The 13,248-nt window shown below is 37.2% G+C and overlaps 2 protein-coding genes across 4 annotated transcripts; one reads left to right on the top strand and one right to left on the bottom strand.

The window, feature by feature from the left end:
• Nucleotides 1-1,047: 1,047 nt before the first annotated feature.
• LOC309474263 (uncharacterized protein) lies at nt 1,048-3,506 on the top strand. The gene is made up of 4 exons (XM_082136636.1): nt 1,048-1,375; nt 1,963-2,030; nt 2,171-2,214; nt 3,297-3,506. The coding sequence occupies exons 1-4, from the start codon at nt 1,249-1,251 to the stop codon at nt 3,385-3,387; spliced, it is 330 nt and encodes a 109-aa protein (XP_081992762.1). The 5' UTR covers nt 1,048-1,248; the 3' UTR covers nt 3,388-3,506.
• Nucleotides 3,507-6,701: 3,195 nt separating this feature from the next.
• LOC309514184 (uncharacterized protein) lies at nt 6,702-11,567 on the bottom strand. Of its 3 annotated transcripts, XM_082190352.1 has the most exons (10): nt 10,361-11,567; nt 9,351-9,452; nt 8,921-9,153; nt 8,460-8,553; nt 8,157-8,356; nt 7,948-8,065; nt 7,770-7,861; nt 7,551-7,657; nt 7,166-7,342; nt 6,702-7,017 (listed from the first exon to the last, which is right to left on the bottom strand). In XM_082190352.1, the coding sequence occupies exons 5-8, from the start codon at nt 8,208-8,210 to the stop codon at nt 7,571-7,573; spliced, it is 351 nt and encodes a 116-aa protein (XP_082046478.1). In that variant the 5' UTR covers nt 8,211-8,356; nt 8,460-8,553; nt 8,921-9,153; nt 9,351-9,452; nt 10,361-11,567; the 3' UTR covers nt 6,702-7,017; nt 7,166-7,342; nt 7,551-7,570. The 3 variants fall into 3 exon arrangements, with proteins under 3 accessions (XP_082046478.1, XP_082046477.1, XP_082046479.1); XM_082190351.1 differs by lacking the exon at nt 10,361-11,567 and having other exon boundaries at nt 9,351-9,501; XM_082190353.1 differs by lacking the exon at nt 10,361-11,567 and having other exon boundaries at nt 8,502-8,553; nt 9,351-9,501.
• Nucleotides 11,568-13,248: the final 1,681 nt, after the last annotated feature.

The following is a 13,248-nucleotide window of genomic DNA, read 5'->3' as shown; positions in this document are numbered from 1 at the left end:
TTCAGTATTACATTAGCCCACAACTATTATCCAATATTAGAAATGTTCAGATGAAGAACAGTTGCCAGATTGGTTTGTTTTACAGCCTAATTGTTTAAAATCCACGCAAAATTATATAATTAACACCCAAATAAATCTATAATTAACAATACAAATTAATTTATAACTACAACATTATTGTGGCTCATCACAATATGAAATGATAAATAATTTGTGTGTTCTTTCAGAGGCTATTTAAGGCTACTACAGTGAACAGTGCAACTGTAAAATTATTTTCCATTTCTGTCCTTTGCCTTAAAATAAAAAAAAATTCCACTTTCCCAAGCCTTTTTTTATCACACATAGATCAACCCAAAACCAACCAAATGGCTGGGAAACTATCCAATCTGGCAACATGAAGAATACTGGTGTAAAATATAAGGTGTTTGATTCTGAATTGCTGAATTGCAGGTCCTTCAATTTTGCCTGCTCTTTATTCTAATCCCCCACCACACATACACACACAGAAACACACACAATAAAGGCACTTTTAAGAGCCACGTCTGTCTTGTGTTTTTCTGTCAAGTATTACTGTAAGTCATGATGGCAATGGCAGAAACTGCAGAGTACCTCTGGCCTTATCTGAAACTGGCCATTGATTGCATACAGTTGAAGAGGAATGTTTCTTGCATTGTACTCTTGCATTGCATTGATGTTTCTAATAATTCAGTGGATTTAACTAATGTCTGATAACTGCTTTTGTTCATTTCAGGTGAGTAAACTTGAAGCTGTATGATACAAGCCAATTTTATTTATTGGCAAGCCAGATAAAAGGGCTTCGAATGAATGGATTGCAGAAATAATAACCCATCTGCACCCCACTCCTGTCACTAAAATTATTTTGGAGAAGATGCGGAGGGCCTATGAATTTATCTTGACAAAATGTAAGTAATGTTTTGATTTAGAAATTATGAATGTTTAAAATGTATATTTCTTTGTTAATATGTAGAGATTTTAAATGAAAGTAAACTTGTATTATAGCAACCTCCACAGCACAGCAAACGGAGAGTCAAATGGTGCAGCAGGCGGAGAGTCAAGCGGCGGCGGAGAGTCAAACCAAGGAGTCTGAGACTGTATTTGTTCTTAACCTTGTTCCTCTGTCTTCCCCACTCTCTCCAACCTCTCTCTTCTACTTCTTCTACTTGTACAACTATTCTTCCTTCACTTTCTTCCAAACTTCCACTGCCATGCTCTAAGTCTTTGCAACAAATGAAAAGGACAAACACCTCTGCCTCTTCACACTATTCTCCCTCTGTCTCTCTTCCATCTCCGTCTGCCTCTTACATTTCCACGTCTTTGTGTCAGGAAGGGCCACGTGTGAAGAACAGAAGAAAAGGTAACCTTTTGCATGGTACATCTTACCCCACACTGGTAATAAATTTGCTCCCAGTCAGAGTTGACTTCATGTAAATTTGATTCATTGGGCTAACCGGGTCATTGGTAGCCAGTTCACAGTATTTAGTTATTTAGCTGTGGCCAATGTCCAAGGCCTGTGGTTAATGTCAGTCCCTGACTTAAGGTCCTTCCACACTGAGTCTGAAATTTTCGTATGCGTTTTTCCGTATTCGTCAATCGGTGGCTCTGAATTGTCAAAACACCATTCCAAATTCTTGCTACTGATCCGAAAAACGCAGAAAATCGAACCCGATCCTATTTTTTTATGACGGCAGTGTGTAAACGTGATTGACAAAACATATTTATTCGTCGATTTCAGAGTCAGTGTGCAAGGACCATTAAGCTAAGAGGACTTTGGGAAAGCCAATCCTGTACATTTTGCTTTCAAAAACAGGGACAAATTTACTTTGACATGAATGAAAAGGACTGCATATTACCTCACATGTGAAATTATAAATTTGAACTGATTTAGCTAGAAAGCATGGCATCATGGCTTAATAAACTTTCCGTGTCTTTTCATCATTTCAGGTTGCCGAAAATGTAGTAGGCAGAAGGTTTTCCTCTTTGATCGAATAACTGGGGAACGGATAAATGAGGTAAAATGTGTTCTGTTAGGCTGCTTTCTTGTCTAAATTACTGATTCTGACCTTTCAAAGATAATAAAACAATATGTTATGCCCTAATCAGTGATTGCTAAAACAGTTCAAATAATTATTATTCGTGTTTTTGTGTGTAGGGGAAAGCCGAGTTGAAAGTCCACTGGTTGCCATGCACTGTGTGGTAAGTCATATTTTATTTATTATTTAATTCTCAGTACTCAAGCAAATAGCGATGAGGTGGAGGCATTTGGAAGAGCTAGATCTGGCAGGTAGGCCCTTGTAACCTTTAGGACATGCATTCCGATGATGAAAAATTATGGAATAGTCTTCCGAGCATTCCAAAATCAGACACACTCTCTCAGTCCAGACTAAAGACAAATATCTGGACTGTCTTTAGTCTGGACTGAGAGAGTGTGTCTGAATTTGGAATGCTCGGAAGACTATTCCATAATTTTAAAGACAAATGGGCGAATGATCTACCTCCTTGTCTTTATTTAGAATATTCTGTTTGTAAGATCCTGGAATTTTGTGATTAACACAATGGATTGTAGGTAATGAGGAGCTGAACCATTCAGTACTTGCTGAGTAATTAATAGAACTCTAAAATTAGCTGACAGACAGCCAATGTATGGACAATTAAATGGTCCTGATGTGATCTGGTTTTACTGTTTCTAGTAAGTTCTCTAGTGGCTAGCTCTAGCTCTGAAATATCTTATTTATTGAGCCTGCAGCAGGACATCCACTTGGTAATGCATTACAAAAGTAGCAGTGTTTCATGCACACATAAATTAATCTTTCAGCATCTGAAACACTTATGTGTCATAATTTAGTTGTTTCCTGTTGTACATGTGTTGGAAATGTGATTTTCCTCTTCCCACTAATGACAACTTCATCCCTCAGTTTATCAGAAACATTTTGAAATCCGTAAATTGAGATACATGGCTTTCAATGTACAGGAACTGTGTGGAACATTGTGTAACTAGAGCTGCCAGACAATTGTAGTTTAGTAAAAAGTACAATAGTTTCCTGTGAGATGCAATGTTGTATAAAAATGTGTAAAATGAAAAAACACCGTAAATTGAGTGAATGTACTCAGTTGCATTCCACCACTGGGCTTAACCAGGGTTAATGCTACTTTAACAAACATAAATACATTTCAATGAACTCTCTAAATTTAACCCAACAGGTTTTTTTTTCTTTTTCTTTTCTTTTTTTTTTTCTCTGTGTTCTAATGAATTTTTTTGCACTTATGATATTTTACAGTGGCAAAACCTGGGATGACACATGGGAGCCTGCCAGTGAATTCCTGCATGTTATGCCTAATTCCCCACATCCCAACCAGCTTTCAGCATGACAGCCTAGTCACCTGGACTCAAGCACCCTTAATTTCTTTTCTTTTTTTTTGTGAGTTTTTTCTTTTCTTTTCTTTTTCTTTTTCTCTTGCTTTTGTTCATTAAAGTTTTTTGCACAATACCCAGTCTCTTTTTGTGTTTATTTTCTTAATGGTGTGTAAAAAAAAAAAAACTTTTGCATTTTCAATAACTGCACAACAGCCAGGAAGTGTGCCATGGAGATCATAAGGGAGAAAATTAGTGCTGTTTGGCATAATGGCATTCCCAAAGGCATTATTTGTACTTTAAAAAAAAAAAATTATATAGTTTAGGTAAGTCTACTTGAACTATTTGTTTGGTATGCCAGCCATGAATACATACCACAGAATACTCCTAAAGATATTAAAATGTTGTAATCCTACAATTTCCGATATTAATTCCTTTAACATTTATAATTGTAATTACCTATTTATATTTGCCTTTTTACAAAATAATGTAAAATTAATCATGTAAATATATATATTGTTTTTATTTTGGGGGGCAAAGTGTTCTTCAAAGGGAAGAAAATAATGTATTTTCTGGTGGCAGCCTTGCATCTCCTGGGTTTTTTTTTTTTTTTTTAAGAAAAGAAAAATTAAAGTCTTTAAATAGTTTGGCATATCAATACATTTTGGGAAATTAGTACAAAGTGTGAGCGCAATCATCTTTAAATGTTACAGACGCATTTTATTTGATTAAGAGATTAACTTACATCTGTTTAAAACAAATACTGCATGCTAGAATAACTATCAAGAGTAATTTTCTTTCTGTAAGATCCCTGTAGGGTTACATAACATAGGTTACATAGCCTATCTTCAGTCAGAACTGGGAAGAGTCTGTTTTTTTATTTATTTATTTTTTATTGCAGAACTTATACATAAATGATCATGGAAATAAAGCGTTGTTGTATATCTTTCAATGAAAAATAACAACAAAATAAATAAATATCCTGGATTTGCGTACATCAAAAGTCGGAAGAGCCTGTAAATACCATATATGGACAAGTGTGACGAGGCTTTGACGTTTCCATGGCCCCAGAAGGACAAGCTGTGGTTGGACTAACGTTTAGGTCAGAATAAAAAGCGCTCCATATCGCAAACTATGTTTTGCTTGCGTTATGTTGTCAGTAATACTGTCAGTTAACAATAAGGTATTGCTATATTGAAAGAAATTACACGTTTACCGAGATCCTAACCCTAACCCTATAGTGTAACTACACACTTCAATGAACTACAATTTACAGCGCCCGTCCCATGGACACAATGATAGAGGCTTATGGGTAATGTAGTTTAAAAACGTTTAGTAATGGAATTAAATAAATACAATCTTTAATGAACAAAGGGACATCCAAATATGTTCATTATACATACCTCTTTGACATATTTGAGAGCCAGACTGAAATTTGGTATTTTACTGTGAGCACTTTTTAAAATGCTTTTTTAACACCTTTCCATGTATGCCAGACATCTCTGTCCAACATTATGTATTAAACATAGCATAAATAATTGTCCTACCAATTTTCACTTTTATACACTTATCAGACTTTGCATTTGCAGACTTTGTAGAATGTGCAGTTTTTTGCTCTTCCAGGGGTGCTACGGGACCCCTGGGGGAGGAAGGGCAGTAAAACCTACACATATGTACTCTCTTCATCATGGACAACAAACTGTATTGAGTCACATTTATATCTGAACATTATTTTGCTTTCCTGCCTTTTCTATATTTACATCATGCTTGTGTTAGGTTTTGATTATATTGCAAGATTCTGAACTCGGAATACAAAAATACAGTAATATTTTACAAATGTTGTAAAATAGACCTTTTCTGAATTGCTAAAACACTAAACCTCCCAAATTATCAATAGCCTAATCGAATTTGTCGAGTAAATCACTCTTTCTGTAAAACATTAAACAAGTTCAGGTAGTTAAAACACTGTTTGCAAATCTCATGCACTCTTTTGGCAAAACTCTAAACACATTCTCACTCACTAAAACACATTTCGCACTGACACATTTATGTTTCAAAACACTAAACACGGGCAGGCAAAAGTTAAACAACTATAACACAGTGTCATCGTTAACACACAACTACTCAAAATTGTTCACTTATTTCTAATGATGAGACCAAACCAACTGTACATCATACAAGTCAGTTAAGAGTGCCAAAACTGACTCAAAATGTTACACTGAATGTTACCAACAATGGATGGAAACAATATAAGAGGGAGAGGAGGAAGAAGAGTATGTGAAATAGGTGGTGAACAAAGAGGAAGAGGAGGAGGATGAGAAAGAGCAAGGTGTGAAGAATGTTGTCAAGGCTGGATCTGCTTTAGGGATTTTCCCTTTTCCTGAGATGACATTGTTATGTGGAAGAAGTCATCAGGCCGGACCAACATGAAGACATGATGCTGAAGCAGAATAAAATCTCTCTCACTGACCTTGATTCCTCTAGTTGCACAACTCTCCTGAGTGACTGTCACGCTTTTCATTTAGAGTTTTTTACTGTAACCTTTTTGTCTTTTGCAGTTGGGTCACTGTATTTTCACAGTATAAAAAGTGCTGAATATACAGACCTTCAATACTATACAATATTCAGTACAATACTATACTTGCAGTGCAGTGCAGTATACAATTTATTCACCTTACTACTGTAAGTTGTCATTACTATACTTTTTTTACGCAATTGCAAAATTTGTTTACTTAGTTACGATATACTTTTATTTCGGTAACTGCGTGTTTCGGATTCTGCTCTTCGTTTTTCTCTGTAGTGTCTAACGGTTGATCTGTAGTGTTTATAATATTGACTGATGTGTGTATGATCTGAAAGCATTGTTTGATTTGAGCACAGATAAAATGGTTTTGAGGCAATTGTTTGATTTTGCCATAAGAGTCAGATGTTCTCTGAATGTGGTTTGAAAATTTGGTTTTGTGTTTAAGGTTTTGAGAATGTGAGTTTCAAGAAATGTGTTTTAGCAATCCAGAAAACTGTAACATTATACTGTTAATCAGGTCACAGCTGATAAATCTACACAATTGAGTGGTGAAATGTTCTGAGTACCACAGAATCACATCAGTTGACTATGAAACCTGTACTAGATTACACAGAAAGCACATTGAATATTATGTTGGGGAGAAAATTATTCCTCATCATTATGGTGTTCTTCCTTATAATCTGCTTCTTCCATGTCTCTTAACAGGTTTCAATTGTTATACAGCACCCTACAGTTCAACTAATGAAAGTTACTGTACCACACAGTGCATGCATGCATGCACACATTTCTATGTATGTGAAAGAAGAGGTAACACTTTGGTTATATTTATGGTGATAAAAAGCAGATTTTATTACATGCTTTATATTCATAGTTAAGGTCATTGTCCAGAAGTATGAAAGGTGTTACTGTCTTGTAGATTACAGTCCATCATCAGATATTTCGTAGTCACTGTCGTACTCATCAGCTGAAGCACTGTACAAGAAGTTGATGTCCTCTGCTCCAGACAAAACTTGCAGGTAACAGTCTCTTGCTTGCACCTTCATTTCTCTGATTTGATGCCACTTTCTGAGGATGATGCTCTGCAGACCTTTCAAACCTTCTTCACTTAGGCCACATTGCGAATCTTAAAAGAGGAACACAAGAATATAAGACCAGCATTAGAAACTTTATAAACAGTCATCATTGTTGTGTATATTTATTAGGGCTGCCCCCTAATAGTAATCTTTGGTCGGGGCAACCCTATGTTTATGTAATTTATTACAAATACATACTTTTCATTGTCTCACTGGAAAACAAGCAGGACAGCTCTCTGAGGGTATCGGAACGAGTTGAAAGAGATTTCCAATGGTGGTCCATCTCTGCAACAAGAATCTTCTGCTCCTCCTCAAGTCTCCTTACTGACATGATGATGTCAAACGCCTTTCTCTTTGTCCTTAGATCGACAGAGTCTGGAATGCATTTATGATAAATAAATAAATAATTTGTATTAAACATCAACCTTCAAAGAATCTCTGAAATAGTATGGGGTTACAGAATGACATTTGAAGCATTGTGGGTTATGTGTCATTATGTATCAGATTTGTCAGAAGCAGTCAACAAACAGTAACAATTACAATTATTTGTGACTAAATGTATTACAAGTAATCATTTCCTCACCGTCAGCCCAATCCTTTACATCATTCTTCCAATTGGCTCGCTGTCACTGTCAATTGCGCTTTCATGGACTCTAGGTTTTGTAACTGGCTTTGCAGAGCTTTTGTGGTCTACAATAACAAACAGTGGTAAGAAACAAAAAACAAATGCTCAATGCACAGCTTCATACACTGCTAACATGCAGTACTGAACATCTAAAATTAATTCTAATGATGTCATTACCTTTTGATATCGGCAGGTCAGTGAGATAGCCAAATTGTTGAACTTTTGCTGATTCCAGCGCATGGCCATGAGAATCAGCAAGTCTGTGCATCCTGAAAAACAAAGAAAATATGATGTTACCATATTCCTCCTACGTATTATGTAAGGATGTAACTAGTGCAGTATGTGGTAATCTTACCTGCTTTTGACATATGCTTACTGGTTACTGCAATCCTAGATAGGAAGGCATTGCACTGTTCCACCTCCTCCCCTAGTGTTAAACCAGCACCGTCCTGATATGCCCCACTCCATTTTACCTGGTTAAGAATAAAAAAATAAAAATAAACAGATGTTTGCAGATGTTCAGTTTAGATAATACGATTCTATCACATAGCAACACTTCCTTACCTCGTATTTAAAATCATGGGCTTTGGCATGAAATACCGAAAGGAATGGCTTCATGTTAAGAAGGTGCTGGAGCTCTGGAGCAGGACTCTGTGCCGACACACCACAAGCTCCAATCCCTCCTCGTCTACCTTGCTGGCAGATCTTTATGAGGTATCTCTGGCTGCTGACCACTCCCCTCCACAAACACTTCTTCCACTGAACTACAATATGGAAAATTGTTGATGAAAATAAGACTCTCCTAAACAAACTCTTCAGAAAGAGGTTATTATAGTGCTGTAGTCTAATTATCATCTAGAATTTTACATGTTTGGTTGTGTTGTGAATGTGGTCTACAAATCTTTTTACGTCTTCATCCTTGGCTATGAAGACGCCTTCAAAGATGGCCTGTTCCTCAGATCTAAAAAAACAAAAAAACAACAATTGATGATTGACAACAATTTATAACTTAAAATCTGAGATTTCTTAGTTCACATTAAAGAGCTATGTTTTCTTATTAATACAGACACTGTGATACACAGTTTGGAGTAGCTAGCAGCATTCTTGAAACGGTAATGCTTGCGGTTTCCATCAACTGAAACTGCAAGCATATCTAGGGTGCATGCAGGACAGTTGAAGGGCTCTTCCTTGCATATGTTGTCCACCTCAAATCTCACAGCCTCCCACTCAAAAAAACTTTTCAGAAAACTGTCTGCTGAGATCTTGCTTATCAACCAACAACTCAAAGATATCAACAACACTGCAGGATAGATAAATTCAATACTCACACGACCAAAGCGGACCGTTGGCTGATTCAGTATTCTTAAAAATGCTTGGCAGGACAGTCCTGGTGCCGCCATCTTCATTTCTTCAAATGAAAAAAAGACATCTGTGGCATAAACTGTGGCAAATTGAAGGGTTGCAGGCCAGTAGTCACTTCTGTTTAGGGCATCGACTCCAGCAGTCCAAGTGGATTGGCATGCCTCACAAATTAACTCGGGCATGGTTCGATCATGTCATCCTGGAAATATCAAAAACACATCCACTGTAATGTAAACCAGGGTTTGGGTTCTTTGTACTATTTATATATTACTTTGTATACTTCATATATTTTTAGTTTTATATCTATGTCAAACTTGTAGGGAGTCGCGTATGGATATATATTTATTTTAAAGATGCTTCTCAAACAGGACAAAATAAAGTTCTTCACATTCTTACCATTCATTGTGACCACAGCAACAATCTTTCCTGGACTAACCCTCAATAACTCTGGTGAACAACCACAGATTTTGTCAGGCATCTCCACAGGTACAAGCCGGACTGAAAAAGAGCATACAGTACACTTGAATTATGTTAAGGGGGTAAGGCTAAAAATAAATTTTGAAGCTGCCGAAGAGGGACCTAAAGAAAAAGAAAAAAAAAAAACAGAATTGAACATTTTACACCAGTATTCTCTTCATCTGTGTTGCCAGAATGGGCTAAATTGTATGTGATATTCCTTTTCAATAAACAAGAAGTGAATATTGTTAATTACATTTTAGATAGAAATTAGACAAAAATTGTCAATAAATGTAAGTTTTGCTCTATTTCAAAAAAAAAAAAAAAAAATTCCAAACAAAGCCACATCAGAACTTCTAATATATATATATATATATATATATATATATATATATATATATATATATATATATATATATAAATAAATCAGTCAATAAGTTATGACAGCATTACTTGTTACATTAATTATACACATTAATTGTTTTATTTCATATTGAAAAATTGTGATGAGCCACAATTTAGTAGTTATGAATTAATTTGTATTGTTAATTATAGATTTATTTGGGTGTTAATTATATAATTTTGCGTGGATTTTAAACAATTAGGCTGTAAAACAAACCAATCTGGCAACTGTTCTTCATCTGAACATTTCTAATATTGGATAATAGTTGTGGGCTAATGTAATACTGAAAATATTACATTCCCCTACGATACATGATGATTATATGCGACAAAAATGAACTTGAATTCAATTAGCTAACTTTGCTAGCCTGCACATTTGGTGCAGCAAGCTATATTTTTATAATGCCTTCTATTATTTACCGTCATACGAAATTGCCACCTTACACATCTAAAGGTTATAAACACAACTTCTTGTCCTGATTCAACAGTTTTTAGATGTGTAAATTTAAGAATAGTATCAATCTCTATTAATTAACTCTTCTACTTACCAAGTGGGAAATCGCAATGGACCCTGGGATCGCCCCATACAGTGACGTCAGCGTTATTCATTTAGAGGATTTAATCAATAAAAAATAAAATAAAAAATAAAATATTAATTGAACACAATCGTAGCATATTATATATATTTATTAACATCAACAAACCTCCGATAAAAATACGTTACCCAGCATGCTCTAGTTAAAGCAGTGTACCTATGTACCAGTTCCTATGACAAGAAAACGCTTAAACTGCTTACTTGCACGCCGTGGAGCGTTGTTAAACTCACCTTTGAATGCAGTTTTACCTGCAGTTGAGCGTTGTTTTGGTTAAACTCACCTCTGAATGCCGTTTTACCTGCAGTTGAGCGTTGTTAAACTCACCGCTGAATGCGGTTGCACACCATGTGCGTTGTTAAACTCACCGCTGAATGCGGTTGCACACCATGTGCGTTGTTAAACTCACCTCTGAATGCCGTTTTACCTGCTGTGGAGCGTTGTTAAACTCACCGCTGAATGCGGTTGCACACCATGTGCGTTGTTAAACTCACCGCTGAATGCGGTTGCCGAACGCGCTAAACCTTTGCGCAGAGAGGGCACTTTGATATCAGATTGCGAGGGTTTTTAAACATCAAAAACCAGTTGGAGGGCCAGATAAATATCATCTGGGGGCCGCCATTTGACTAGCCCTGGCATAGATCATTTATTGTAGTCTATTCCTTTTTATTTGTATTTATTGTAGCCTCGACCCATACACAGCAGACGGGTTGCGGTGTTACCCAAGACGTCAAATTTCAACGCCGCAGGCTCCGGTTCAGAGTTCTATAGAAGTCAAACAGACTACCCTGCACGTTGAAAAATGACGCCAAAGGTATACCCAGTGCGTTAAAAAGTGACGCCAAGGGGTCCTGGCCAAGCGTCCATATTCAACGAGTCCAACTGCGTCCTGTAAAACGCCCGTGGGTTGCATTGATGGTTGAAAGCCATGAGCGTCTCTCACACACGATAAAGGGTGCGTGTTGAATTCGGCCAATATACTCCTGCGGGCAATTAAGGGATGATGGAACCTATATTGTCGTGTTTTTAGTTAGGATACCTAGCACACATTCACGTTTAAATTGAGTAGGCTACCACAGGCTTATTTAAAACTTAACGAAATTGTAGCCTACGCATGCTACTGTTGCTGAAAGCGTCTGATATCACGCACTTGGATTGGCTAGCAAAGTCCTGTAAAACGCGGGTGGGTTGCATTGGAGGTGGTTAAGCCGCGAGCGTCTCTCACAGACGATAAGGGTGTTGAAAATGGCGAATATCTCCTCTCAAAAGATAAATAATGGAAAACAATGACCTCCTATATTAGGTGTAGGCAATCCTAATCATAGAGCAAACATAAGTCGTTGCTGAAAACGTCTTTAGTCTGTGCAGTCGGTCAATGTTGAGGTGAATTGACGACTGGCGAAGCCCTGAGCGTGTAATTACATCGCGGATGGTTTTACATTGAAGTTGGTTGAAAGCCATGTGCGTGTCATCTATACGCAAAAGGGTGCTATATGCGTGGGCAGAAAACGCCGAAGGACGTGACAAAACGGCCTTATATGACGCCCTGAGATGAGAACGGGTTGTATGGACCCATTTAAGACTATATGTATAGTCTTTGGTTCTGATTGACGATAAAACACAGCTATGACCAATTCACCCAACGGTTATATGTATCACTACACAACACCCCTAGCAACCACTCTTAGCAACGTAAACATATGTTTTCATTGATATTGTTCACTGAAGCATATAAAGTAGAGTATTGTGAGAGATCGAGTAAGTCTACCCGCATTTTCAGTAGATATAGCATTTTTCTTCAGGTCAGTCCTAAACAAAATCCGTTTGAATGTCCCCTGCAATATCTTGTCCTGTGCCCTGACATGGTAGTTACTCATAAAGACAATCTTTGGCGCTGTCTAATGGCGAAATAATGTAACTTATGTTGCTGTTCACGGCTCATAAAAATCGCACTGATACATATTTTTTGGCTTTAATATTTGTATTGTGTGGTAATTGTTTTATAAAAGCAATAATGTACTCGAAGGCTAGTGCTGTATCATGAATGAGTCACAGCTGAAGGGGGTTGCCTCTTCGCACAACGCCCTTCAGTTGTGACGTATTCACGATAAAGCACAGCCTCTCTTACCTTGTTACTTATATATATATATATATATATATATATATATATATATACCGAGAAATAGGTTGCAGCAGTTTGTCTTTCGACTACACTTGAAAAATCCGCGATAGGACTGAGCTCGAATAGCTTCAGCATCAGAGACTTTTTATTGTATGAAATCGCTGTCAATCAAAAGGAGATGCAGCCTTTCGACAGACCCTCCAATCATCACGCAGAAGCCCGGAGTCCAGGCCAGCCCACTCCTCCATTCACCCAAAAGACGCTGAGTGTCCGTGGGCAGGACATAATCGCAGCATTTATCCAATGACCGTCTAGTTTCGAAGCACTGAAAACAACTGTTCAAAGCAACCCCATTGAAGTCAATGGACACTGGGCTTCAACGGGGAAATGCACTCTGACGCTACGGGAATGTATGAGGAGGAAATCGAGTCAGCCGACCTGCTGTATGTAGCTGATTCTGAACGAACTCGTCTTTGAGATGAACGTTTTGTAACGCATTTTTAGTCAATAAAATGTTAACACAATAGTACATATTTGACCATTAATTTTTTTTACATTATAGGGGAAGCCGAGCCTCCCTTGCAGTCTTAAAGAAATCCCCACTGATATATACATACACCTAGATAGGTGTATCGACCTGAGAGAATGGCCTCTCACTGAACTGTCCTTGGTTGCATTCCAGGATCTAAGACACCATTCAGACAGTTCAGGGCACACATGC

This window comes from Leuciscus leuciscus, assembly GCF_965113295.1.
Source record: "Leuciscus leuciscus genome assembly, chromosome: 14".
Classification (NCBI taxonomy): Eukaryota; Metazoa; Chordata; class Actinopteri; order Cypriniformes; family Leuciscidae; genus Leuciscus; species Leuciscus leuciscus.
The sequence above is the reverse complement of the archived record's forward strand: the minus strand, read 5'-3'. Positions and strand labels throughout refer to the sequence as shown.